The sequence below is a fragment of the Mustela lutreola genome, chromosome 15, assembly GCF_030435805.1.
Source record: "Mustela lutreola isolate mMusLut2 chromosome 15, mMusLut2.pri, whole genome shotgun sequence".
In the NCBI taxonomy this organism is placed as follows: domain Eukaryota; kingdom Metazoa; phylum Chordata; class Mammalia; order Carnivora; family Mustelidae; genus Mustela; species Mustela lutreola.
The window spans coordinates 14,802,078-14,830,012 of NC_081304.1; the positions used below are offsets into that span (position 1 = coordinate 14,802,078).

The window sequence follows — 27,935 nt, forward strand, 5'->3', positions numbered from 1 at the left end:
AATTTTAATACCAGTTTAAAAACGAGCAATAACACCCCTCTTCCTTTGGGCAGTTACAGGGGTTGAGGTACAGGGGTTGAGGGAATGGATACCCACAGTGAGGCCGAGTGGGGAGGCCAGGTCACCTTTGTTTCCAGCTATCCTCCTAACCCCGGCCCAGCTCATCTTCTCTTTAGACCTCAAGTTCCCCTTTCTCAACACCATTATCAGCCTGTTTTCTTTCCTTCTGAGCTCCTTCACCTGTGGTCAGCTCATACTCCACGCCCAAGCCGCTGCTTCTGTGGGGGCTGCGTAGTTGCCCCTGCAGACTCGTCGTGGGCAGAGGAGGGGGCCAGGCTGCCTGCTGCTCCCGGTGCTCCCAGTGCTGCCGGCGGGTGCCGGGGAGGGCCACACCTTCCTGCGTCAGGGCAGACGCCTTTGAGCATCTGGTGGCCGCTGTGCACACTGCCAGGAAAGATGCACATAAACACAATTTCAGAAGTGTCACACGCACGCACACACCCCAGCCAGGGAGGCCTGGGCCTGCATCTCCACCCATAAGTAAATCTTGCTCCAGAGAGGGGCAGGAGGCTGGGGAGGAAAAGCTGAGCGCCGCCTACGAGCCCTAAGGGGCCCTGCGGGAGCCGAGGGAACGGACTCGGGGCTGGGGAAGCCTGCCGCCTCCCCGGCCTCCCCGGCCTCCCCGGCCTCCCCTGCCGGGGACGGGGGCGCTGAGTTGTTCTGTTCCCTGGCGCGTGTGTGGGCCGTGCTCTGGAGCCACTAGTTCTATTCCTGCCACAGTGTGGGAACAAGCTATGTTTAGGGCTGTTTGGGAACAGCTTCCAGCCAGACGGCAGGCAGAGCCCGCCAGTCCCTGGGGCGAACGAGACCCGGGTCTCCCGGCAGATCTCCCTCCAGGAAGCCGCTGCCCCACGTGCGCAGCACAGCTGAGCGCTACCCCCACCAGTGGGTGCCGGTCACCTGCCTCCTGCGCGCCTCCGACCTGTCGTGCGGGGTGCTGGGGCGGCGGCCGCCGCCGGGCAGAGGGGCAGGGAGTAAGGAGCCAGGGGCGGGGGGCGCGGCTTCTGGCGCCAGCCATGCTGCTCTCGCTTTGTTCCTTGGAACCAGGCACTTCGGATCCTCAGGCCTCTCCCTTGTGTTAAGTGGGGTTAGGGTGCGCCGAGAGATTTGCTTGTCTGAAGGATGGAAATCTCTTCCCCCGGAGGGAGTGCCCTCTCGCAGGCCACGGCGCCCGCCCGCAGGAACCCGGGGTTCCTACGGCCGCAAAAACCCGCCACAGAAACGCATCAGGACGGCGGGCCTTGGAGCCTCCCGGGGCCCTTGTCTATGGGGTCGCCGGAGAAAGCGCTGAGGGGTGGTGGTCCCGCCGGACCCCTCGTGTAGCCTGGGGGCAGAGCACGCGGACGCCGGGCCTCGCGGCCTCGCGTGGCGTGACCGCGTGCCGGCCGCCGCTACCTTCTTCCTCCCGCGGCCGAGTGGGGGCGGCCTCTGGCGGCGGAAGGACTGAGCGGCCGGAGGGGGCGTGGGATCCCGGACGGGGCCGCCCCCGCGGGGTCTGTCAAACCGCAGGGCCCACGGAGCGCCGGGCCCGCACGAGGACCAACAGGGGGAAACTGAGGCAGCGAAAGGCCCAGGAGCGCCCCAGTCCCGCCGCAGGGGCGTCGCCGGGAGCGCCGTTTGTCCCGGGACCCCAGGCGTCTCAACCTGAACTCGTCCTCGCCCTGAGGCGTGCTATACACTCCCGCTCCGGGCCTTGCCCGGGTCCCGAGCGGGCCGACGGGGCTGCCGGCTTCTCGAGGCCGGCGAGCGCGGGGCCCGCGGGGACGGTGCGAGTGCCGGGAGCGCAGGGTCGGGGCGGGGGGCAGACAAAGGCAGGGGACGGAGAGCGAGGGAAAGACAAAGCACAGAGGGGGTCGGCGGCGGCGCCGGGGCCCCGGAGGCGGCTCCGGGCGCGTCGGAGCCAATGGGCGGGCGCGGGGCGGGGGCCGGCGGGGGCGGCGCCGCGATAAGGCGGTGGCGGCGGCGGCCGCTCGGGGACCACTGGCAGCGCCGGCAGCTCGCGCCCGCGCCCTCCTCGCACCCGAGGCGCCCCCCGGAGACAGACCACCCGCCCCGCGGCCCAGGCCGGGGCCCCGGTGAGACCCGCGGGCGGGCCGGGGAGGGGGCCTGCATCCGTCTCACAAACCCCGGCGCCGAGGTGGGGGTGCGGGCGCAAGGACCGACGCTTGCGGGGTCCCGACGCCCAGCGCCCCCGCCCGTCGCTCTCGCCCCGGACCCCGAGGCCAGCGGCCGCCCTCCCGGGCGGGCCTCCGAGCGAGGACGCAGCCGAATCCCTCTGGCTGCGTCCGCGGGGGGTCCCGGGTTTGGGGTCCGGTCCTCGCGGGCCCGGGGGCGAGAAGCGGGGCGCGCGGGCGGCGGGTCTGCCGGGCGGGGCGGGCGCGCAACCCGGGAGCGCTGTCCAGGGGCTGGGCCGGCCGAGCGGGGGGCACCCGCGACCTCGGCAGCGTTGGGCCGGGGTCAGGCCGGGCCAGCGGATTCTCACCGAAGCCCCGCCCGGCCCGCCCGCCCCTGACCTCCCCTAGTCCAGGCGGGGTCCCGAGCCACAGGGCACCCACGGCGGCTGCGCGGCGCCCCCTCCCCCGCCGCTCCCGGCTAACTCTGTTCTTCCCCCGACACATGGTTCCACTCAGGGATCTCTGTCCCTTGGGGAGCAGCGTGGGGGGCGGGCGGGCGAAAGGGGGAGGTGGGTGAGGGGCGGAAGTGGCAAGACCCAGAGCAACAGGAAATGACTTAGGGAAAGTCCCAACCGCAGCCCCCCAGTCCCCTGCCTGTAAACACTCCCACCCCACCCTGTAGGCTAGGGAAGGGCTTGTGGGGCCCGACCGACCGACTTCCCCTTGCAGAACCCAGCGGGTGCAGCGTCTCCACCTGGGGCCTCCATCACCCCCACCGAGCCATGTTCCAGGCTGCAGAAGCCGCCCAGGCCACCCCCTCTCATGTAGGTGATCAGCGGGGCGGGAGGGCTCCTCTCCTTCAGACGTCTGGCCTGGGGTGAAGGGGTGAGGGGCGGCAGGTCTGTCACCCTTTGCCCCGACCCTCCACCCCCACCCAGCCAAGCGCCTGGGTTCTGAGTTGGTTACCGCAGTCATGGTCTGGGGCAGCCCTCTGACCTGGCCCTGACTGGCCTTCTCCCTTAGGAAGCCAAAGGCAGCGGTGCAGGCAGCACGGTCCAGCGCTCCAAGGTAGGGCCCCTGAGAGTGGAGTGTTGCGGGGGTCAGAAGGGATGGGCACGGGTCAGGCCCCTGGCTGACTCTCTCCCCCCAACAGTCCTTCAGCCTTCGGGCCCAGGTGAAGGAGAGCTGTGCCGCCTGCCAGAAGACCGTGTACCCCATGGAGCGGCTGGTGGCCGACAAGCTCATTTTCCACAACTCTTGCTTCTGTTGCAAGCACTGTCACACCAAGCTGAGGTGCGCCCTTGCCCTGCCCCTGCCCTCGCCTGCCAGCCCTGACCTGACCTGACCACAGTTGTTCTGCTTCTGCAGCCTGGGCAGCTACGCCGCACTGCAAGGGGAGTTTTACTGCAAACCCCACTTTCAGCAGCTGTTTAAGAGCAAAGGCAACTACGATGAGGGCTTCGGCCGGAAGCAGCATAAGGAGCTTTGGGCCCACAAGGAGGTGGACTCCGGCACCAAGACGGCCTGAGGCCCCTCTGCCATCCACTGTCTCTGTAAAAGAGGGCCTAGAGAGGGGCAGTGGGAAGGGTGGGAAAGAGATTGGACCTGGGCTTGAGTTGGGGGGCAGGGTGGGATGGGGATAAAGCCATCTTGCTCAGGCAGAGGGTTGGGGGGCAGGGCTCAGCTCCAGGGTTCCTTCATTCTCCCTGGGGCCAGGGTGGGGGGGTCATTTGGGAACCAGGATTGGGTTTTGCTCACCACCCTGCTTCCGACTTCTTTCAGCCTACCCCACCTCACCCCTGGCCCCCTGGGAGGCCCCCAGGCCCAGCTTCCCTATCTAGGTGCCTTTTCTCCAGCAAGGAGTCACCCTGCTCCCTCAGGGTCCCAAGCTCCCTCACTGCCACCTGGGGCCCTCTGGGGCCCCCATGTCTCCCCATCTACCTCTGCCCTTAGCCTGGTTCTGAGCCATGGAGACCAGAGGAAGGAGAGCCAGGGTGCCCTGGCTGGGCCTCACAGAATGCCCACGAAAGCCTTGGGGGTGGGGTGGGGAGGGGGAAGTGGATTAGCCCCGCCCTCCCCTGAAAGAAGAGGCGGGGCATGCCCAGTGGGGCTTGGGACCCATCTTGCACCACCGGAGTCAAGAAGCAGAAGCTAAAGCACCTGCCCTGCTGAGAGCCAGAGACTGGCTGGGGTCTGGCATGGGCCACGCTCCTCTCCTCTTGTCCCCCGTTGCTGCCGGTTCTGACTGTTGTGATCAACCCTGTTTTAAACATGTTTTAACAGATTCTGACTCTGTATTATGTGGCCTGATGGGGCAGTGGTTGGGGGGGTGGGGGACTTTGTGGCAGGAAGGATGCAGACTTACCATGCAGAAGTGAGAGGGGACATGGTCAGCCCAGAGCACTCCTGGCCTTGATTGGGGTGGGGGGTGGGGCTGGTGATGGGTGTGAAGGAAATGACACCAGCCTGAGAAAAAGAAGGGGTGCTCTTTTTTCGACAGCCAGGCCTCTGTGCTGTCATAACCAGAGTGGTTTTAGAACGGAAATTCCACTTGCTTCTCAGCCTTGGGTTGGTCACAGGAGGGTCAGGACAGCTGGCTCAGTCGGTAGAGGATACAACTCTTGATCTCACCCTGCACTGAGTGTGGAACTTACTTTAAAAAGAAAAAAAAAAAAAAAAAAAAGAGGGTCAGGTCATCAGTAGGTGATGGCTCATGGCCTCACAGCCTTTCAGTATACTGCAAGGTAGAACCCTTCTGCTGAGTCCTTGTCTGGAACCCCCCTTCTCTGGAAATCAGCAAAGGATGGTGGAAACCAGCAGATTCAGCAAGTACTGTTGAAAGTTCTCTCGCTCACTGTGTCCTTCCCCATCTGCCCTCTTCCCCTTGCTTTTTCAAGCTCTAGAGTAGGGCAGCCACGGTCACCGTCTCAGGTCGTCCAAGGAGAAAACAGCTTATCTGCTACTCTGAGGGACAAGTTTACCACAGGGCAAGCAAAGCCAACCTGGAGGCCCCCAGACACCCACACCCCGAGCAGATTATATGTGGGAAGTCTAGGATGTCTGTCCCAGACCCATCTGTTCTGATTTCCCCAAACTGTCCATGGGCTACATGAACTGGTGGAGCCAGAGGGCTGACTCCTGGGGGACATGCTGCCACTGCACCCGATATAAGACCTTAAGTTCCTAAGTGATGCCATGCCCATAGGTCAGGGTAGGGAGCGGGTACTCAAACTGGTGGCAGATGGGCCACTGTGCTGTGAGAAGTGGACACTGCCCCTTGCAGCAGAGCTGCTTCTCAGCAGAGATGGCACTGGGTCTTCAGCATGAGGAGCACCAAGAGGCTCATTCAAAGCTGGCCCAAATTCTGCACGGGAGGCCTCAGATGGGGACAAGGGAGTCTCTCCTTGCTCTGAGCTAAGCACCAGCCGCCAATATGCCAGGGGAATAACAGAGAGGTGGCTCCTGGAGATGACTGAACCCTGCCCTGCAGAACACAGCTCCGGGGAGGACTTCCCTGCACCGAGAAGACTCCTGGACGCCGTGAAGTTCTGGACCCCAGCCACCGGTGACCCCTGGGTCGGGGGCAGCTGACAGTACCAGCTTCAGTCCCGACAGAAGCACCCTCCGCAGAGCTCCTGGAAGTGGGGAGAGAAGGGAACCACCTCTGAGCTAGCAGTGGTCTCAACCAAGTCATCCCTGCCTAGGACCCTGCTCGGAGTCACTTCAAGTTCCCTGCTGAGGGACCCAAGCTGGCTACCAGGCACCATACCTGCTCCTCCTGGGAAAACACCTACTGTCTCCACTCCCCAACTGGAAGCATTGCCACAGGACCCCTTGGGTATAAATGATCCCTTTTATTGTAAGTAATGCGCGACACTGGCCTGGCTTTGCACTGCAAGCCCTCGGTCGAGATATAGTCCAATAACTATGGCCGCAGGTTCTTCTGCACGATCCACAATTCAGACACAGACACAGAGCTGAGGTGGGTAGGAGGGGCAGGAGGGGCAGGAGGGCGGCGGAGTGTGGACTGTCCCCGGCCCTGGCCTCCCCACGTAGGTCTGGCCAAGGCTGACGTAGCCCATGGAATGCTGAGCAAATGGCAGCGCGGCCCGTCTCACAGCAAGCCTGGGGCTGCCGGGGGACTGCCTTTTAGAATCCTCGGGCTCAGGCGGTCCTAGGCCCACAACTTGTTATCTGGGTTATTTAATATAAAGACAATAAATTAAAATTAAGCAACAGCTTGGTCCTGAGGATGCTGAGCCAGCATGTCCACAGTTTTTGGCACACAAAAAAAATCAGGGTCTTTCGTTTTTTTGGAGTGCAGCGTTTGTTGGCCTGTTTGCAAATTCACTTGGAAAACCCATTCCCTGTGAGGTAAGACCCCAGGAGGTGGGGCTCTGTGAGAGCCTGAAGCTGGGACACACAGAGTCGTCTTGTCGCATCCACACCGTGCTGTTTCCTCTTGGGGAACAGGGACTGGGGACGGGGGTGTAGGCCCAAGAAGAGTGCTACAGCCATCAGGATGGAGTCGTGGAGAGGCCGAGCTGCCACGTGGCGGCTTTGGTCAAGTTGAGGGGCCAGTCCCCACCCTGGGCCAGGGCTGAGGTGGAGACAGGAGCGCATGCTCACTGTCTTCAGAGGGCTGAGCTGGGGTGCCTGACAGAGGCCCCTGGGGGGAAAGGATGGAAACAGAGGGGCTCAGGCCCAACTGGCACCATGCAACACACATTCCTGCAAAACCAGCTGCTTTCATTTTCTCTTCTCTCTCTTGAGGCGTCTATCACCTGTAACAATCTAGAATTGATATATATAAAAACCATCAAATATGATCTGAGATATAAATTAACAAGTACAAGGCCTCACATTACATGATGTGAAAAGGCTAAAAACAGCGATAGAAACTACATTCATAAAAGTGCATCGTCAACATACAACGAAGGCTTTGGCTTGTTCTGGTGCCCGAGGGGAAGTGGGCATGGCTGGCAATGAGCTGCCTGGAGCTAATCCCAAGCTCCCCAGAGAGGCCCATCCCTGGGCACTGGCATTGTTATTGTTGTTGTTGTTGTTGTTCCTTTAATGACGACTCCCAAGGAAACTGGGTGTTGGGAGGGAGGAGCTCTAGCAATAGGCACATTTTGGAGGGGAGGGGCCGGAAGAAAAGACCAGCGCCCAGGCTGAGGTAAATAAGGCCAACTCTAAGCTGCTTGGAGATACTGGCTCCCCGACCCCTGCTACCATTCCTCCGCTAAGAAGAGAAAGGGGTGAGACCTCATGGGGGTGGGCGAGGCTGGCCAAGGAGGAACAGAGATGGTAGTTTGGGACAGAGTTGGTGACCTCTTATGGGCTCTCCCTTCTACCAGGCAGAGAGGGCTCTGGCCTAGCAGGGTCACGACTCACAGACAGCCTGATCCGACTTCCCTGTGGCTATCCAGAAGAGTCTGCCCAGGGCTCGGGCAGCCAGCTGGGTCAGATCCCCTCACCATGCTGTCCATCTTCCTTTCTGCTCCAGTGGGGGAAAAGGTGCCAGGCCAGGAACACAAAGGCCATTACCTTCAGCTCTTTCCAATCCAGCCCAAGGCCCAAGCCCACAACAGGGATACTTAGAGCCCGAGGGCACACAGTCTCCAGTTTAGAAACTGGATACAGCATAAGAGTGACTCCAACTTGTAAAACAGAGACAATTGCATTGACAAAATGGGGTCTCCCCCCCCAAGTGGGGGCAGTTCCATACCTCAAGCCCCTGCTGGGGGAAGGGGGGTGCGGGGTCATGGGGGCAGGCAGGATGGGCTCCTCCTTCCCTGAATAAGGCAGCATAACATTTGCTTCATTCATCTTTGGTAAAGGACAGGGACTGGCGAAGCTGACCTGGGGGCTCCGGGGAGAGCATAGCCCCAGCCTCTGCCTTCCATTGGCTGTGGGATGTTGGGCTTTACCTCAGGCTTGGGTGGGCTTATCCAGCCCAGAGATGCCCTGGTGGTCTCCAGACATGGGAGGAGAAACACAATAACACTCTGAATGAAAGTAACACTATTCAGACCCTCATGTCCGTCCTGGGCCCCGAGACCCGTGGGGCTTTGGCGCTGACTGCGGCGTCAACACATAGCCCTGAGGGGAAGGCCCTCAGCGCTTTGCACACTGTTCCTAGCCCCTTCCCCTCCACGTGGAGCTTAGGATGCTGGAGCTCTCAGGTCTGGCAGGCTGGGGGCTCCCAGTCCTTGAGGCTGCAGCCACCCCACCATGGCTCTGAGCCCCAGTGGTGGAAGGGGCGCAGACGAACGCTGGTTGGACTGGAGCTCCATGGTCCACAGCATTGCCTGGGAGAAGCAGCAACTTCGCCGAGCCCCTCGGCAGCCCCTTGCCCATGCAGCAGGGGCAGCTGGCAACAATGTGCCTTGCGAGCTCAGTACACGAGCTGTGCAAAGTGGTGTGTGAGCAGCTCCTCAGCCGAAGGTCTCTGGCGGGCCTCCACAAATATGCGCCTCAGGAAGTCCCGGCCGTGCTCAGAGATGTGGGACGGCAGCTGAGGATTGGTGGGCTGGGTGGCGATCTTGAAAATGGCAGCCATGGCTTCATACTCTGCCCAAGGTGGTTTCTCTGTCAGCATCTCTACCACAGTGCAGCCCAAGCTCCTGGAGAGAGAGAATCCCATGTCATCCCAGGCTCCCTGACCTGCCCACCATCATGAAAGGAGGGGCCTTTCTCAGAACACCCTGAGGCAGGACTGGTCAAGCTGAGGATTGACACCTCTGTAGGGGGTCCCCAAGGCCTCATCTACAAGGGCTTCATTGACCTACACCCACTTGGGTGAATCTTTAGATTGGGAAGAGACCCCTTGGCATGGACAGAAAGAGCTCTGAGATAATCGTGTTAGTTTCCTATTGCCACTGTAACAAATTACCATGAGCATAAGACATAACAAAAATGTATTCTGGAGCTCAGAAGTGTAGAGCTAGTCTCAACGGGCTAAAGTCAATGGGTCAGCAGGGATTGTTCCTTCTGGAGGCTCTGCTCTAGGGCTGCCAGCACTCCTTGTTTCCCGGCCCCTCCTTACACCACTCCAGTCTCTTGCTTCCACTGGCCCACCTCTTGCTATCTACTCTCACCTGCGGCCTCCCTTCTGTAAGGACTCCAATTATCCTGAGCCGCCGTGGATAATCCAGGATAAGCTCCCCATCTCAAAAATCCTTCAGTTAAGCATTATCTGCAAAGGCCTTGCTGACACATAAGGAAACATTAACAGGGCGTGGGTTACTACATGGGCACCTTTGGGGAACCATGACTCAGCCCACCACAATACCGTTCTGAGGGGAAGAGATGCTCTCACAACTTCCAGGCCCTTTCAGAGGATGCACAAGAAGGAAGATAGAGCAAACACAAGCCATCTGAATGCTAGGAAAGAAAGAATCCTGCTACGATTCAGAGACTGACCCAGGCCTTCAGACTGGTGCTGCTTCTGTTAGGAATTTAGCAAACACTAGGGATGTTTTCCATGGCCCAAGTTCTCATCAATAGCAGATAGGCGCTATTTGGGGCTAAAAGGCCATGCACTTGCCATATGCGCGGGGGTGGGCACCAACATCCTGCACTCAGGGAGCCTGCCTCCCGGCCTGGCTCCTGAGAGGTGAGTCTCCTCTTCCTCTCGCCACACCGCACAACCCCCACAGCTCATTTCCAAGTTAGGGTCCTGACAGCACAGACAGCCCAGATGTGGAGAGGCCATCCCCGCACGCCCTCAGCACTCACCACACGTCTGCCTTCCTTCCGTAGCCCTCACCACTGATCACCTCGGGGCTCATCCAGTAGGGCGTGCCAGTGACTGAGCGCATGCCTGTGCCTGACATGCAGATGGTCTGCAGACGCTTGCTGGCCCCGAAATCCCCCAGCTTCACATTCCCGGCAGAATCTCGGAGGATGTTGGCTCCTAAGGCATGAAAGGGCAGAGGCTACAACTCTGGGCCCTAGAGCACTTTCTACCATCCACCCTCTTCCCCTCCCCACCAGGTCATGGGGTGGCAGGGGAGGATGGAGACTACCATGAATGAGACATGACATGCACGGAGTGCCACTGGCTCCGCCCTATAGCACAAAACGATCACTACCATGGCCAACATCTGCACAGCACTCTACAAGTGGCTTCCCCAATTACGCAATCAATCCATACCAACATCCCAAGGAAGAAATTAGAGTCTCACTTTTCAGAAAATTCAGAACGGTTAAGTGACCAGGTCTCGGGGACCCCATAGCCCGTGCCTGCTCACCCTTGATGTCTCGGTGAACGATCATGTTGCTATGCAGGTAGGACATGCCCTCTAGAATCTGCCGGGTATACTTGCGGGTCACACTCTCTGTCAGAGCTCCGTAGGCCTTCAGCTGGTCTTTCACTGAGCCCTGCAGCCACAGGAGTCAGAGGGAGTCAGCTCAGAAAAGGGTAGGGAGTGGGGCACGGCTATTTCCAGCCCCCAGCATTGCAACAAAGGAGTGATTCAGGCAATCCCAGTGAGCGAAGCCCCTGGCTTTGCTGGGGGGGGGGGGGGGGAGGGTAACCAGGCAGAGTAACCAGAACGGTCCCCTTAAGCAACGTATGACCGAAATCCAGGAGGGAGGCCCCTCCGGTCCAGGTACAGGCAGTCCTTACTCGACAGTGCCACCACCCTATAAGCCTCAGGTCAGGGGTGCCTCTTTTGTGGGTGTCCCACACGCATGGAGGAGCACGTACCCCCGGCATGTACTCCATGAAGATGGTCAGAGTCTTCTCGGCACGGTCCCGCAGGCAGCCGTAGTACTGCACTATGCGCTCGTGCTGCAGATTCTTCAGCAGCTGGATCTCACACTCCAGAGCGCTCACCTCCTAAGGGAGGGGCCCGGGGGTTACCCTGGCTTGCAGGGTCCTGCTCCTGCCCACCTGGAATCAGCTCCGGTTGCCCTAATAAGTGACCTTGGAGGGGTCTGTCTGCCTTGGGAACTTCAGCTGGAGCAAAGGGGAACTCTCTTAACCGTCTGGCCCTGGGATGCAGTGCTGGGCAACCCATGGGACAGTGGTGCTCCCATGCTGGAAGAAGGCAGATGCTGGGGTGGGAGAATGGGTGTAGGTACTGAGTTAAGGTAACTGCTGCATTTGTTCACTGAGACTGGAGTGTAGGCCACACTCGAAGTTGAACTCCAAAGCTAAGCTCCTTTCTGGATGAGGGGTTAGAGGCATTCCTTGGGGAGGGTGGGCAGGTACTGCTCTTTGTGACGCTGGCCGCTGCCTCTCAGCACTGGTGGTTTGGTACTTTGGCATCAACTCAGCTCCTTATACCTAATGCCTCCCCCAGGGGGTCTAATGCTTCTTCGGACCCCAGTCTCTTCGCCCCATGGCCATGGCCAGGGTGGAGAGCAAGGGAACTTGAAGAATGATAGGGGAAGCAACGTGTAGCTTTTTGAGTAGTTAATCTACACAGTGAGACAGGAATTTCTGTTAAGGGGGGGGTAACTGGAAGCCAGACCATGGGGAAGGCAGTACCTTGCTTGTCTCGGGGCTGTCTGGATCAAACTGGACTTGTTTGGAAGCAAGTTCACGTCCTGTATCCACATCATAGCACAGATAGACCCTGCCAAAGGCACCCTGGCCCAGGAGCTTCCCACGGCGCCAATTGATGGGGGCACTAGGAGCTATAGGAGAATGGAAGGAAAGAGCATTAGCTCAGGTCCGTTATTTACTGAGATCTTCTGTTAATCTCCAGAGGCTCTGTGATGGGACCTCCGGCTCAAGACCCTGCTCACCCAGCACCCTCCCATCTCTCAGCCCAGCATCTCCACCCTGATCCGGAGCAGGCTCAGTGCCCTCCCTGACCAGTGAGACCGCTGAGTCCAAGTCCTGAGAGACAGACGACTGGCTACCGTCATGGTTAAATACTCCTCTGAATTGATCAGATACCTTTACTTCCTAAGTCCCTAAACATCTGAATATGACAAAGACTGTGGAGTCCGTTTAAACACAGAGAGATTAAAGACCGGAGAGGGGGAGTGGCATGCCACACCACAGCAGAGCGAGGCCTAAGGTCCAGGGGATCTACTGCCGACCTACAGGCTCTTCCAGTGTGGTGAGGCTGGGCCACAGCAGCCTCCTGCTGAGCTGAACAGCCCCAGGGGACCTCTGGCCTCCTGCCCTGCCACCTGTCTGAGCACCCCCTGGGCAGTCCCCTCTGGCCAGGGCCCATTCCTCACACTTGGTCGGCACATTCCTCTCCTGCACGGAGAGGGCATTCTCGCTGTCCGCACTCCGCAGCCGCCCTCTGGGGTCCAGGTATTGCACTGCCAGACCCATGTTCTCGCCATTTGTGCTCAGGGAGCGGCTGGACGGCACCAGGGTAAAGAGGTTGCCTTGATGACGCCGTATTCGTGGAAACGTTCTTCTGCCTGAAGGGATGCAGGAGCCAGGGTAGAGCAAGTCAGACCCCTGGCCACGGGGCTAAATGTGCAAACCACATCATCCCGTCTGCCCTTTTACCTAATCCATGCCAGAATGGCTAATGTCCCAAGCACCCTGAGAATCAGGACAAAAGCAGGAAATTAGGAAGCAGCCACGGATGGTTCAGGAAGCCCTGGCCAAAGGGAAGGCACAGGGCTAACCCTCGGCACCACATCACTCACAAGGCCAATCCACTGCTGCAGTCTGTTAGTCTTTAGCAAACCTAAACCTTTGCAGAAGCTCCATTCTGTCTGCTGCCATGGAGCAGAAGAGGGCGCTGGAGAGCGAGCACCATGGGGCACACTAGGGATTCAGACCAAGGACAGTGTTCCCAGCGGCAGCATCTTGATTTCCAAACACCGCCCTTTCACCCATCTCCCCTCTGTCTCTAGTGCCTCAAGTGTGGCCACAGCTCCTCAGGAATAAAGAAAACATTTGGTCTGGAGGGTCTGGGCCCAGCCCCCGGCAGTGGCTTTTGAATGGTAAAGCTCTACCCATCTCCATTCTGAGGCAGCCAGCAGGGGGCAGGGTAGAGGCATTACTCACCCTCGTTGTAGTCCTTGTGGTGCACAGACACGTGGTAGCGCCGGGGGTAGGTTCCACCTTTGACCCCTTTGTCATACAGCTGAGTTTCCCGATCTGAGTAAGACAGAGGAGATGAGGAATTGCTGGTTTGGGGCAGCTCAGTGTGAGTGAGCCATTTAAGCTCCTGTGTCACCTGAGACCTCAGAGCAGCAGGCCAGAGGAGAGTTAAAATACAGTCCTGGCTTCCCAACTTGGCTACCAAAAGCAGAATGCCTGCTGTCCCAACCAGATACCCCGTGGTGCTCTTCCAGGATCTGGGGAACTCACCAGAGAACTCCTGTCTGTTGTCTGGGAAGCTCTGAGCTCGGGACATTCTTGATTTGCGGAAGGATGGGCTGGAAAAAAAAAAAACCAAAATCACAATGTAGACTTCAGCCTACTTCAAAAAGCTTCCCATGAGGGCAGAAGACAGGATGTCCAGATAGATTCTCTTTTCTGACTCCCTCCCGCATCATTACACGGTACAGAAAAACCAGAAAACAAAATATCCAGACTGCCTAGCTTACCACAATGCCTGCTTGGTGTGTAATCTTTCCTCACAGTTTGGGAGGGAAGCAGAGTTTGAGAGAAACAGCCCTTTTCTGAGTTCGGCCTACTGCTTTCTCTTTAAGAGTTTGAGGTCCAAATCTGACAGGTCCTGGAAGAATCAATTCATCCAGCCCTCGAAAACTCCACCTTGGAATCTGGCACACCACTTTCCCTTCTCGCCCTTTCCTCCCACCTTGGTAACAGGGGATGAGTTGCAAAACATCTCTTGCCCAAGGCAGTAATAAAAAAAACAACACCAAGTATCTTCCTTTCAGACTAAGCAGCACCCCACTTTAGAGATAGGGAAACTGAGGAATGGAGAGATTAAGAGAAGCTATCTGACTTATATTTGATGGGGAGCTGGGCTCTGTGTGGCTCCAGATCCTGTAAGGAGGAGAAGAAAGCCCTATGTTCAAGTGAGGCCAGGCCTCAAAGGAGTAAGTCCAGGTCACTGGGTTTTACTCCCAAGGAAATGAAAACGAAGCATTGGAGGGACAGAGGCAAAACCCAAGGATCAAGTGGATACGTTCAGCTATCTTTCCTAGAATTCACTCGAATGGTCCTCTACCTTCCATGTGATACTGCCTTTTGAGAGGGCCCTGGGTCAGAAACAGTCAAGGCAATGACATGGGGGCCGCCTCCTATTTCACAACTACTAGACCTTCCATGGTCTTGTTCTGCTGCCCACTGCACCTCCCAGCCCTGCTTGGCCATAAAGCTTAGAAGATAATCCAAAATCAGAGTCGGTCCCTATCCTGGCAGTCTTCAGTTTGTGGCAGCAGCTCCTGGCACTTTTACCTGGGCCTCCTTGCTCCCCTGGTTGAAAAGCAAGCCCCATGCAATGCTATGAACTGGGCACCAACAAGTAACTATGACTGTACTCTATGACGTCTAGAGGGAAGACAGTGTTCATCAGTTTGCAGATCTGTTAGGAAAGACAAAGTACAAATTTGGCCAGTACCCATGTAAACAATTGATCAGTTACACAAAGGAAAAAAAAAATCCCTAAACTTGGTCCAGCCCTAAGCCCAGCCAGCCATGATCAAATATGCTATTGGGCATAACAAGGTCAAGGTGAGAGACTGGCTGGATCAGTGCCAAAGCCAACTCTAAACATACCCCTGCTGATGGGTGAACTGGCTCTACAGAACCATTTGGTATGTAAAAGACAGCACTTGTTCCCTCCTAAAGTGTGAGAACAAGATTACACACCAAGCAGATACTGTGGTAAGCTAGGCAGTCTGGATATTTCGTTTTCTGGTTTTTCTATCCCAGTTTCTTACTCCATCAGAAACACTTGGAGGGGAAAAAAAAAAAGAAAGAAAAAGAAAGTAAATGCACAGGTAAGAATTCAATATTTGCCCCAAAACATTGAAGGTTCACTACTTCTCAGGACAGATCACAGCAATGAGGCCAAGGGCACTAGAGCAGCATGTATTACCCAGAAACTAAAAACAAGTAAAGCGGTTGGGATAACAGAGTGAACATTTAATGCATGTGACTTGCTCTTGTGAGCTACTGTTACACTCACCTAATTACACAAACATAACATTCTCACGGTACTTGAAAAATTAAGGAGAGGGCTAGGCATCCCATAAAGAGGTTTCTTCCCCAGAGGCATGATGTTTTAACCGTGGACCTGCAGACTGCCGTCTAGATCAGAGACATACTAGCTAACTGTTTCCTCAGCCCATCAGTCCCAAACATGCCTACGCACTAGCCCCCAAAGCAGCCACAGTCCCATACCTGTCTGCCGACCTGTCCAAGGATTGGCAGCTTCCTGACAAGGAATTTTCAGCACTGCTCAGGGGATCCAGTATCTGCAAGGCAAGTCACACAATAAAACCCCAGCCCCAGCTCCAGGCCCAGCTAGGCAACTCAGGGCTCACTGACCTAGCCAAGGCCAGCAAAGAGTCCTTTTTGTCAAAATATGAAAGTACCCTTTCTCTGCCTATGCAGTGGGAAGAACGGTTAAGAAGGTACCATTCTCTCCTGTAGTATGAAAGGCAACTTCCCAGGAGGGAGAAAAATGCCTGGCCGGCATCCCAAGGAGCTCTGCCAGGCGAGCAAAGCAGAGACGCTACTTCTCGCGTTGGCATTTTGTTGGCTCGTGAACACTGGGAGCCCGGCACGGAAGCTGGTACTACCCCGCGGAGGCTTCCGTGGCGTATGGGTGGGACTGTAGTGTTTCTTCATAATTTTAAAACTTACAGAGGCAAGTATTGCCCTTGTTTCACAGGCCACTGCAGGTCTAGGAAGGTTAGGAGAATTGTTTCAAGTCACGGAACTAGCATTAGGCAGCTGATACAGATGAAGAATGTTCCTGGTTCTCAAAGGGAGGCAGTAAGTATCTACGTAAGTTAAAATGTTTCTCTAGCCCTTGGTCAATGAGGTAACAAAAAGCCTTCAGGTTAGCTTTGTCTCCAACTCATGTCCCTTCATTTTGCCCGTGGGTGGATTCCTTATCAGAGTATTCATGGTCTGAGATCCAAAGTTAAACATTACAGAGGGAAGCAAAAATCAGAATTATGAGAATTCACTAACAACATTCATAAAATTAGCTTCCAACTCAAATTACCCCTTCCTATTTAACACTAGGGTCCATCTTGCCCATAATTTAAAAGTGAGACCAGTTAACAGAAGAATGTGCAAATACAGTAACACGAAAGGCATGATGATGAAGGAGGAAGAACACCAAAGATTCAAGAGAGGCCTTTGGAAAATCCACGGACTCCTACGAAGGCGTCTGTAAAAAAGGGCCGTCTTTCTAACAGTGTCGCAGCAGTCGAAGGGGGAAGTAAAGGAGGTTACATTGTGCCAGCAAAATTTTTGTTAGAAAAATTAAGCCAAAAAACTTAACATGAATCATGCTTTTGTTCATTCTAAAAATTAGCAAACAGATGCAACTACTACCTTAATCTGATGAAAGATAAAACAAAATAAACCTATCTTAGTTTCACTTTTCAAGAAAGTCCCAGTTGAATATTCTTTCACTATATACTACACTGTTTTGGTCTCTGTTAAGTGGATTTATCTTGAACTGCTGGTTACGAGAAACAATTCACTTTAGCTAAGGGGAAGGACGGAGGCATTTCTTCTTTGGCCTCTGTCTAAAAATCTGTCCTCACTAGGAGTCCAATACTCCCACACCTTCCAAGGGTAGCCAGGTAAAGCAAAGATGAAAGGGACCAGGATATAGGTCCATGGGGAAGGACAGAGACAAAAGCAATGAACTCATTCGCAATCTCAGATTTTACACCGAGTCACCTCTAACACAGCTGATGGCCAGAAGTGCTCTGGCTAGAGAAAACAGAAAGGATGGTCAGTAAAATACCCAACAAGGGTATCCTTAACTAAAAGCACCCCAGGTCACTGCTCTAAACATAACTTTATCTGGAAAGCAGGAATTACAGAAAAAAAAGCAGCAGCAGTGTAAAGGGCTTCTCATAGTCTATGTACTTTGGATAATGCTTTATAGAAATTAGCTATCACTGGGAAAGAAAAGTTTGAAGAATGAGTTTTAGGGGAAAGAAAAGTTATAAGGATCAGTTCTCTGTAAAATCCCTCATGTGGTGGTACTGGCCCTTGTATTAGATGCTTTGCTCCTAAGAAATTTCCCTTTCCCAGACCAAATTCTAAACATTTTTAAGAGTGGATCTTTCTCTTATGCAATCAAAGCAAGCTTATCGAAAAGACTTCACAATGAAGCTGAAGATCTCACTCTTGCTGAGTTCACGAAGCCAAAATGCCATTTTCATCAAGTGAGCCACTAGTTAAAAAGTTAGCCCTGAAAATGGGTGAGCCATTGTGGTGGGCATACCCTAAGGGTGGCTGCCACAGTGAGTCACAGTATTGTATAAACCCCTCCCCTAAAGTAAGGGTAGAACTGATTGTTTTTAGTCAAGACTATCGCAAAGGGGGTGGCATATTCATTCCTGTGATTACGTTACATTTGATGACTCCATCTTTATTACAGACCGAAGCAAGAGATTCTCCTCTGGCCTTGAAAAAGCAAGGAACTGAAAGTGGCTTCTAGGAGCTCAGAGTGGCCCCTGATCAACAGACAGCAAGAAGAAGGAGCCCTGAATGGAGGACCCCGTTAAATCATGCCTAGGTTCCTTAACCAGGGAAATTATAAAATAATAACTGTATGGTGTTTTTAAACTGCTAAGTTTGTGGTAATTTGTTGTGTAGGAACAGATGACTAATAAGCTACCATCATAAAAACTGACCCAAAGTAAGCATTTCTATAGTGTAATTTGGATATGGTACACCCTCTACCTTTCATCAAGAAATAGTAAAACTAGAATATGGCTGATGAACAACAAAATCTGTCAGTTTAGGATTGCTCATATGTTAAACTCTGCTGCTTTCACCGGCAGTTGTAAGGAAGTGTTCCAATAGCAGAGTGGGGTTCTGCAGGGAGCCCACTGAGAGCAGCTCAGCAGAGCAAATATCTGTCAATTGCTCATCCAACACCAAGGTGGCTGGTAGTTTACACACTGTTCATGGCAGGAATTAACAGTTGGCCCCTGAAAAGAATAATCCGTATCTGGGAAGGCCTAGTTTACAAAGGAACTACTGGATGGGGTTCAAATCCCTCAGCTCTGTCCCATTCCCACGGAGAAGCCCCATTACAACCTTGGTTGGACACATGCCAAGGCGCACCCCGAGCCCTATACTCACACACTGCTCGCTGGTCTCCGGGATGAACTCCCCCTCACTGTTGATGCTAGTGTAGGAACCCTGCCGGGCAATGCGTTGCTGTCGCTCAGGCACATAGCCAGGGGGAGGCGAGCTTCGGCCAGGGTTCTGGGAGCCTAGAGCACAGAAACAAGACCTTTTACAACAGAGCCCAGAATGTGTGGCAGAGAGCAGCAGAGACGGTGTGAGGTCAGACCAAACATCTGTTGCAGAGGCTGGTACCAGGTAGGAACTCAGCAGAATTCCATTTATTTCCTTCACTCTATGTGGCAGATACAAATGGGTCAGACTCAAGATCCATTCTACTGGGGTGCCTGGGTGGCTCAGTCGTTAAGCATTAAGCGTCTGCCTTCAGCTCAGGTCATAATTCCAGGATCCTGGGACTGAGCCCCAAGTCAGCAGGGAGCTTGCTTCTCCCTCTCCCACTCCCCTTGCTTGTGTTCCCTCTCTTTCTATCTCTCTGTCAAATAAATAAATGAAATCCTAAGAAGAAAAAAAAGACCCATTCTAACTTTTTAGTATGCCTTCCTATATTTCAGAAGTTAATCAGCTAAAAGATATTATTCCAAAGACCCCCTAAGGTCTGGCCAATCAGATGTGCTTGGGTGAGATTTAGTTGGCTGCCTGCGGCCCCTACTGCTCCTGGGCACAATCGCAGAAGCCCTGGTTTGTACGCAGCGGCATTAGCAGAGGCCCCGCACCTGGAGTCCAGTTTTCCTGACATCAAGACATAGATGCAGTCAGTCCTATGTATGCGCTGCGGACCAGGGCAGAGGGGCACTGTGCTTCTGAATCTGGTAGCTTCCTGGTCACAGAAGAAGGACGAGCTCTGTGGCTTCTTAACCTAGGATCTGTTTCTTTCTCTACAATCATTCTGTAAACCAGGATGTGCGCTAAGTTTCTTCTTCCCAAAACTAGTTAGAATGGACTCTACCCTGTGCACCTGAACCCCGACCAATACACTCTGGAGTGAAAAGGTCTTACACATCTGACAGAGAATGAACCAAAAATATCTCTTGTAAGGGACTGATTAGAGAGGAAGAAAAACTTACTTATTGATGAAGTCCCAGACTGTGGTCCAAAGTATCCCCAGACAGGATGAACTGCCCTCAGTCTGTTACAGGGATTATCTAGGTGAAGCCTCCCTGGGATAAAATATCCAAGGCCCTGGACACCCATTCTCTCCTGTACCAGTTGCCACTGAACTCTCCCCTGGTTTTACAGGTAGGGTGGGACTGGCCTGTACGAGGCCAGCCCTACAGACCCAGGAGGGGCTGGGGGAAAATAGCAAAGGTTCTCTGAGCTTTTATTTCCAGCCAGAGACTTTCACTTTTTCCAATACACACCGCTGCCTGCCGAGAGCCAGCCTTGCTATCTGATGGGCAGTGGGCCAGGGGCTATTGTGCACAGGCCCACAGCTTGGGGCAGGAAAGGGAAGTCTCCCCAAACCAATGGCTATCAGAGGAAGCAAATGGAAAAACCAGGAGTTGGCAGAACTGCTCCAGAGCATTTTCAGTTTTGTTTTTATCTTCAATTCAGAAATTGGGGGCTAATGAGACACACAACAGCCGTCAAGAAGAAATGAGACAGGGACCTTAACGGGTCAGGATGCTGGGCTGCTAGACTCACCGATGTGCCCATTATTAACAAAGACATGTTGTAACATATTAACAAAGACAGCAGTGAAATACATAGTACAGCCACAGTACTATGCAAGACAACTCATTCTAGGCCTTGGAAGGCAGGTGTGGTGGGGATGGCAAGCTCTCTGGGATGCCCTTCCCTAGCATTCCAGACGGAACTTGTTCTGTTCTCATGAGGCTGTTTGTGTCAAGGAGGCCCCATCAGCAGCAGCTGAAGCAACAAAGCAGAGTCGTCGTCCTGTGTGCAGAGCAGCCCACAGCTCTGCACCAAGGTGTTCTACACACAAGGAGAAAGCCAGGGCTTGAAGCCGCTTACCGGCTGTAGTTCTCACAGGGCATGCCAGCCCTCGCTGGCTCCTTAACCCATAGTGCAAAGTCCGAGCAAAACTCTCACCGAAAGCTGAAAGACTGGCTCTCCGATTCTAACCCTTCCATAGGAGACTCTGGTCAGGAAGCTGATGTAGTCAGGAAGTTCCCTCCGCAGGAAATTTTAGGGTTTGGGGTCAGTGTTAATGTGCAGGTCATTGCAAGTACAAAGAGATAGCTGTTTTGGCCATCAACTATTTTCTCGAAATCCTGCTGTCTCTTGCTGGGCAGATGAGACTGGGGGAGGAATCAACTCTGGGAAATCTTGAGCAGTATTTTTCTGTGTGCTCTCACTGGACCAGGCTGTGCAGAACAGAGCTTTTCAGAACATTTCATCCCATAAGATCCTGAGAACATCCTGGGTGTTTCAACTTCCAAAATTCCCATCTGATTTTGAAGTTGCCACCACTACTAAATAGTTTCTGGTCTCATCCGGCATCACAGAAGAGTTTAAGGCGAGGAGGAAAACCCAATGGAGGTGAAAGAAGCTGACCTGTGTGATGGGGGGCTCCGCCCTTCGAACTGCACCAGGGCAGGAGGTCTGCGCTGCGCACAGCTCTGTAACCAGCTGCTGCCAGGGGCTCCCTGCAAGTCACCTCATCTTTTCAATACTCTCTCCTCCTCTGCCTGAATTTTTTCCTCCTCCTCCCCTCCCCGTTACCAAGGCATCAGGCACCCTCTACCTGCACTCCCCATGTCACCTGCAGCAGAAGTCACCTTCCCCATGTCCCCTTGGCACCTGCGTCATTCCCCTTTTCAGCTGACTCTGAGCCTCCCTTCTTCGTGAGCATGCTCAGATCTCTAATTTATAGCCTTGACCTTCCTTCTTGCCTCTCCTGTAAGCCACTAACCAACCTCTGTTTCTCTTTCACAGCCAAACTCTGAAAGAACTGATGGCCTCTACTCCCTCACTGCCCGTTTTTTAGGGGCTGCAATCTGGCTTGCTTCACTGTGGGACTGCGGCGGCATGACGAGGAGCAAGATGGAGTAGGACCAGAGACAAAGGCACTTAAGGAGATGCATTAGACCGAGTGGAAGTCAGAATGTGGCAGGGACAAGTCCTGCATTTGAGGCTTGGCTGCATGGCTTAAGCGCACCACTCAACATATTATAGAAAAAAATGGTGCTTGAGCTCAGCTTCAAAGGTGGGCAGAATTTCTACAGGCAAAGATATAAGGAAGTGCACTGTCACCTAGGGAAATTCCACCTGCCTTGTCTGAAGATCTCCCCACAGGGGTCTTTTGGGTTAACTCATTACCTAGTTGTTGTTTTTGTTTGTTGCTTGTTTTTGTCTTTCAGCATGAACTAGTTTAACAGACTCATTGGTTTGAAAAAAAATTAAATTCAAGGTATGTATATTATGATGGGGCAAACAAAACACAAACATGACAGCTGGTTTCAAACAGTTAAAACCTGTCATATGAAAGATGTTATCTTTGTATCTGTGTTGCTCAAGAGAGCAGTACCATAGTCACTGAGTAAAGTGAGGGAAGGCAGATTTTCAATTCAGTATAAGGAAGAAGTTCAAAGAAATAGCACGGATTGGGCTACCTTGCACTTTCCCATCACTGAAAATGGTGCCATGGGGGCTGAATGACCCTCATGTTGCCATTTCTCACTAAATACTCACAGGTTCCTTCATGTTGGGGTAGGGAGGAAGGCAAAGCCCCCTTGCTCCTGCTGCTTGGGGGCTGAATCGCTAAGGCTTCTCTTTTAACCCCGTTTCTTTCTTCTTCTTCTTCTTCTTCTTCTTTTTTTTTTTTTTTAAGATTTTATTTATTTGACAGAGAGAGATCACAAGTAGACAGAAAGGCAGGTAGAGAGAGAGGAAGGGAAGCAGGCTCCCTGCTGAGAGAGAGCCCGATGCGGGACTCGATCCCAGGACCCCGAGACCATGACCCGAGCCGAAGGGAGCGGCCCAACCCACTGAGCCACCCAGGTGCCCCTTAACCCCGTTTCTATTGCAAGGACTTTTCATGCCTGATACTTAAAAAACTGACTCTCCCCTCTTCCTGTTTTCTTCTACTTCCAGAAGGCCTTACACTACCCAGCACAGCAAGCACTCAGACAACTGTGGATGAAAACAACAAGTTGTGTCTCTTACCCCTTCCAGCCTGGCTGGTACCATGTAAGGCCTCTTCCCACCCTCTCCTGTTCTCTGTTCACTCCTATCCGGTGTCCTTTGCAGGTTCATCCTCCTCTAGTTGGCCACTAAGTGTCTGGGTTCCTAAGGCTCAGCTCTCGGCTTCTTCTTCCTCTGTAGTCTTTGCCTAGGGCCTCTCATCTGGACCTGTGGCTTCACCTGGACAATTTCTAATTTTTTTTTTTTTCTCATCCTGATTTCCTCTCCTTTGAGGTAGAGACTTATATATCTACCTGTTCATTTGATAGCTCCTCTTAGCTGTCTCAAAGCCACCTCCAATTCAACCTATCTAAAACATCAGGTCTGCCTCTTCTCAGCACGGGAAACCAGGCTCTCATCTCTCGTTACTGTCTTAGTGAAAGGCAGGGCCATTTATCCAGATCCATAAACCAGTAGCTTAACGTCCTGCTCTTTCAACATTCACAAAGTCAATCCAATCCCACAGTGGTTCTTAAACCTCTTAGAACCCTTTTACACTTTAAAAATCAAGAACAGGGGTGCCTGGGTGGCTCAGTGGGTTAAGCCTCTGCCTTCGGCTCAGGTCATGATCTCAGGGTCCTGGGACTGAGCCCCACATCAGGCTCTCTGCTCAGTGGGGAACCTGCTTCCCCCTTCCCCCTTCTCTGCCTACTTGTGATCTCTCTCTGTCAAATAAAGAATTTTAAAAAATTTAAAAAAATCAAGAACATTGAAGAGCTTTTATTAGTAGGTTATATCAACTGATATTCACTATATTAGAAATTAAAGCTCAAACATTTTGAAAACACACTAATACATGAGCACACATTCCATTAGCCATCAGAGCAATGACATCACCTCAGTTGGGTGACCTATGGAAAACTCCACTCATACTTATGAGAGAATGGAGTAAAAAGGCAAATCATAGACTTCCTGAAATGATCTCAGGGACCGCCCCTACCCCAAGTTCCCAGACCACACTTTGAGAACCAAGCAACACCATGTTCTGTTGGCTTTACCTTCTAAATGTCTCAAATCCATCTGTGCCTTCCTCTCTCCACTGCTGTCACTAGCCTAATCCAAACTACTGTCTTCTTCACCTGGACCAAACTACATTAGCTTAATGTGGTTTCCCCTTTGGTCTGTTCTGGCTCCCCTGCAATCTGTTCTCCACACTGTATCTAGAGTAATCTTTTCAAGACACAGATCCGAGTATGTCATACCACCTATTCCTGTTCACTTTAAAAACCAGAGAGTGGATTTTTACTGCTTTCAACATTAAGGACCAAAATCTTCATCATGGACCACAAGCTTCTGCCTCCCTCCCCAGCCTCAGTCATTCCTCTGCCTCGTTCCGTTGTTCTTGGGGCCTCCACAGGTGTAGCTCTCCCTGCCTGACACTGTCTTTCCTGCTTCCCCTTTGCATCATTCACACTCCAGATCATAGGCTAAGACTTTCCTGGCCCCAAAATTAGGATGCATACTCCTGGCACCATACTCCTTTCGGTCACAGCCTATAAATTACACAACAGTCTCATCATGACAAGTGTTTGTCTTCCCATACAGCTATAAGAGCCACAGGGGCAGGAGCCAGGTCTTTTTTTGCTTCCCATGTTTCCTGCACACAGCTGATACTTGGCCAATTAAATCCTAAATGAATAAATGAATAAACAAAAATGGAGTTTGAGAGGGAGAGAGAAGAGAGTAAGATAATATGATGAGCACTGTAACAGATGGGCATAAGGGACCAACATTTGGTCCCTTGGTTAATGGCTTCCCACTACCTACCAAACAAGCCCAAGGGCAGTCCAGGCTCCTTAGGGGTGGCTCAGGGATCCTTTCTCAACTTTATTCTCCTTTAAATTGATCAGCCAGGCTGAAGGCCAAGTGAAATCTCCACAGACAGCTGAAAAGCTTTCCCCCTTCATCCTTATCTACTGAAATCCCCTACCATCTCTAAAGATCCAGTTCAAATAGCTCCTCCACAGAATGCCTGTCCCTAGTCATTCCAGTCAGAAATAACCTAGGCCATTTCTCGGCTCTATGGAAAGGCTGGCAGTTTCCGCCCACTTCTTCCCTCACATCCGCCATACTCCATGCCAGTCGTGGTTCTCCCAACCCACCACCTTCTTTTGGGATTGTGTCTGGCAGGTGCCCCGTCCTGTGCCAGGAATATATCTCTATGCTCAGTAAATCTTTCTTTCGTGTGGCAGCTCTGATGTTTTCTTTTCTTTTTTTTTAAGATTTTATTTATTCATCTGAAACAGAGACAGAGATGGAGAACTAGAGCACAAGCAGGGGGAGAGGCAGAGGGAGAGGGAAAAGCAGACCCTCCACTGAACTGGGAGCCCGACCTGCGGCTCAATCCCAGGACCTGAAGATCATGACCTGAGCCAAAAGCAGATACTTAACCATCTGAGCCACCCAGGCCCCCCTGATGTTTCCTCTTCTGTGGAAGTGCTTCTCCAAAGTCCTGGGCTGAGTTGGTTATGCCTCCTCCCACCCCACCCTGTAGCCCCCATCGTACATGCCTCCACTGTAGCCCTTACCCTAGCTCAATGGCTGGTATGCACTGCTTACTGAACGACGGAACCCTGGATCTACGTGTGTTGGAGGCTACGTTGGCTGTTCTCTAGACACACAGGAACTACTTCATAGAAATCCTATTCCTCAGCATTCTCAGACAAGGAAATTCCACATATGGCTCCTCATAACAATGGCCCAGCATTTGGCTCTTGCCTCTACACACAAATCACAGGCTCTTGCTCAAGAGCAGGCCCAATCACCGGCCCATGTCAATCCTCATTGCTTACTGTACAAAGGAACAATGCTGCCTTCCTCCAGCCCCTCAATCTCTCTGAGGGCTCTGGAATAGAGGCCAAGCTGGCAGAGTTTCTTAGGCTTCAGGGCACCTGGATTCCAGAGCCAGAGATGTTCCAGATAGGGCCTCCTTGCTGGGGGGTTGGTTCTCTCTCCTCTACCAGCTTATTGAAAACATAGCCACCAATTATCCACAATGTTAGAGAAATATGAAACTCATATACAGATCTTCAGCTTGGCAACACTTAATACCATGTTTGCTCAAGTTCCAAAAATCACTCAGCAAGGCAAAGTCAGTGCCTCAGTAACACATTCTTCCTGCTACCCTCTCAGGAGGCTTCTCACTCACAGACAGGCTCAGTGTGATGTTCAGAATTCCCCAAGCTCAGCTCAAGATCTTCAGAGAGCAGTTCCGTTCGATGCAACTCTATCTGTGTGGACAGAACTTGTCTTCCTAGCAGCAGTGGGGGTCTCAGCAACATTAGGGCAGTAGGTTCACAAATGTTTGATAAGGCCAGGTTTGCCTCTTGATACAAATTCCACAATTCGGGACATGGGCTTTCTCCTCAGATTCTGGAAAATGGGATCCAGAGCAATATGAGGTTATCCGGAATAATGCACAGGACTGACTTGGATTTCTTTCCTGGGGAGGCCTGGGGGCAGCTACATAGTTTTCTTCCAGTTAGCCAATCCTACATACTATGTCAACAGTCTCCCGTCCTTCCCAGACAACCTGGTTTAATTCTCCAAGAGTTTCATTGGTCAACATTTTCGCCAAAGCATAAGGACTCCTCGGGAATCAGAAGCAAGAGGTCTGAGGTCAAAACTCAAAGTTGGGCCTTATTCCTAACCTCAGGTCTCCAGTTCTTTGATGAAACAATGGTCAAAAATGAGAGTGAACTGTTCGTTGCCAGAGGTCTTCAGCAGATGTTTGAGGGGATCACTTTTTCAGACATGTTTATAAAGGAACTTGGTCGTGCCATCACATTGTTACATTGTAAGCTCTCTGAGCGTCAGGACACCATCCCAGCCACTTCTCTACCTTTCCCCTCCACCCCCCAGTAAAGGCCTAGAGGATGATTTTACACAGAGTAATAGTCTATTCATGTTTGATGGTGGCTTTTTAAATTAATAAATACTTGATTTTTAAAAAGCATGGGCAGATAAATTAGATGAAAAGGAAAAAAGCGGTGAAATACTCACTGACAGAGAGGTGCCTGCTTCGGGGCTCAGGGGGCTGGTAGATGGTATTGACATCTCCTGCAGACTGGGAAGCTTTGATCCGCACCTGCCTGGACACCCCAGAATGGGGAGAGGGACTGGTCTGTAAAATAAGAGGAAAAAGGATGAGCCATCTTTAGGCAGACAGGCCAAGAAAGGCCTGCTTGCCCTTCCCTAGGACTCCTCATGCTCTTAGTTGCCTTCTCACTTTTTAAAAAAATATTTATCTATTTGAGAGAGAGAGAGAACACAAGCAAGGAGGAAGGGCAGAAGGAGAGGGAGAAGTAGACACCCGCCCACCCTGCTGAGCAGAGAACCCAATGCAGGGCTTCCTCCCAGGTCCCTGGGATCATGGCCTGAGCCAAAGGCAGAGGTTTAGCTGACTGAGCCACCCAAATGCCCCGCCATCACACTTTCAATAGATGAGGTATCTAGCCTCCCCCCAAATCTCACTCCTCAATCAGTCTTGGCAAACCACTATTTCCTCATTGTAGTTTTATAGCTTCAGTGATATCTGAGCACTGAGATCCACTGCCCCAGTTTAAGAGGTGATGACCCAGGCATGGAAGAACAACAGGTTTGTTTTCCTATAATAATATGTCAAACAGAAAAGCAAGTTGTAAATACCCTCTCATAAAATCTCCAGAGAGAGAGCTTGGGAAAAAATAGCAGGAAATTATTTCAGCAGCGAGACCACCTGCCGAGTTGGGGGGTGGTCAGAATAGAGAATGACTGCAACCTCCCTGCCCAACAGAATTCTGGGCAGTAGAATTCAGCTTGATGTGCTGCTTCTACCCAACCACAATCACTCCTCCCAAATCACAGCAAAATCTCAGCTGCTTAGTATCACCAGGGTTTCCATGAGAAACCACCTTAGGCTTGTGCTCATCTGGGAAAGGCTATCACAGGTGCCATTTTTGCCAGAGGTCAAGGACCCCAGAATAGGGTCAGCAACCTCACCACATGCACCCTCACTTCTGCACTGTTCTAGTCAACCCACCAAGTGAGCCCTGGGTGGGGGGGAAACCAAAGCAACGCAAGGGGCCCTCAGAATGAGAAAGCGGAAAGCCAAAGGTGGGCAGTGATGAGGGGGTGCGATTACAAGCACGTGGAACACTGCCAAGAGTGGAATTAGGGGTCAGAAGTGCTAAATAACTTAAGGCAAAGTTTCGACTTGCTTCTCTAGCTCTTCTACCTCACATAAGAAAAAAAAAAAAAAAAAGTCCAACCTAAACAAACTATATCCTGCCCTCCAGGAAAAAGGCTTCCCGCTCTCGGGGGTGAATTCAGCTACCAAGCAGCCTCCTCTGGTCTCTCCACGCCAGACTTTATCACATGCAGGG

General features: G+C 52.8%; 2 protein-coding genes across 3 annotated transcripts in view; one reads left to right on the top strand and one right to left on the bottom strand.

Annotated features, from left to right (window-relative positions):
- The first annotated feature begins 1,981 nt into the window (after positions 1–1,981).
- LIMD2 (LIM domain containing 2) lies at positions 1,982–4,464 on the top strand. Its single transcript, XM_059150078.1, has 5 exons — positions 1,982–2,135; positions 2,904–2,998; positions 3,198–3,242; positions 3,328–3,467; positions 3,543–4,464. Exons 2-5 carry the CDS (start codon positions 2,957–2,959, stop codon positions 3,700–3,702), a joined length of 387 nt encoding a protein of 128 aa, XP_059006061.1. The 5' UTR covers positions 1,982–2,135; positions 2,904–2,956; the 3' UTR covers positions 3,703–4,464.
- Positions 4,465–6,013: 1,549 nt separating this feature from the next.
- The window catches only part of MAP3K3 (mitogen-activated protein kinase kinase kinase 3), a 62,482-nt gene continuing 40,560 nt past the window's right edge, over positions 6,014–27,935 (bottom strand). For both annotated transcript variants that reach the window (XM_059150063.1, XM_059150064.1), the window contains 11 exons: positions 26,575–26,695; positions 18,424–18,557; positions 15,484–15,557; positions 13,477–13,544; positions 13,171–13,263; positions 12,381–12,572; positions 11,677–11,825; positions 10,891–11,022; positions 10,433–10,562; positions 9,918–10,095; positions 6,014–8,803 (listed from right to left, as the gene is read on the bottom strand). In XM_059150063.1, the coding sequence (XP_059006046.1) occupies positions 8,575–8,803; positions 9,918–10,095; positions 10,433–10,562; positions 10,891–11,022; positions 11,677–11,825; positions 12,381–12,572; positions 13,171–13,263; positions 13,477–13,544; positions 15,484–15,557; positions 18,424–18,557; positions 26,575–26,695 (1,500 nt within the window). In that variant the 3' untranslated portion in view covers positions 6,014–8,574. The remainder of the gene's footprint in view (positions 8,804–9,917; positions 10,096–10,432; positions 10,563–10,890; positions 11,023–11,676; positions 11,826–12,380; positions 12,573–13,170; positions 13,264–13,476; positions 13,545–15,483; positions 15,558–18,423; positions 18,558–26,574; positions 26,696–27,935) is intronic.

Excerpts from the sequence above, each read along its gene's own strand:
- LIMD2 (XM_059150078.1), top strand. The coding sequence starts at position 2,957 with ATGTTCCAGGCTGCAGAAGCCGCCCAGGCCACCCCCTCTCAT. Across the intron at positions 2,999-3,197 it reads CCCAGGCCACCCCCTCTCAT|GAAGCCAAAGGCAGCGGTGC; the intron begins GTAGGTGATCAG and ends CTTCTCCCTTAG. Across the intron at positions 3,468-3,542 it reads CACTGTCACACCAAGCTGAG|CCTGGGCAGCTACGCCGCAC; the intron begins GTGCGCCCTTGC and ends CTGCTTCTGCAG.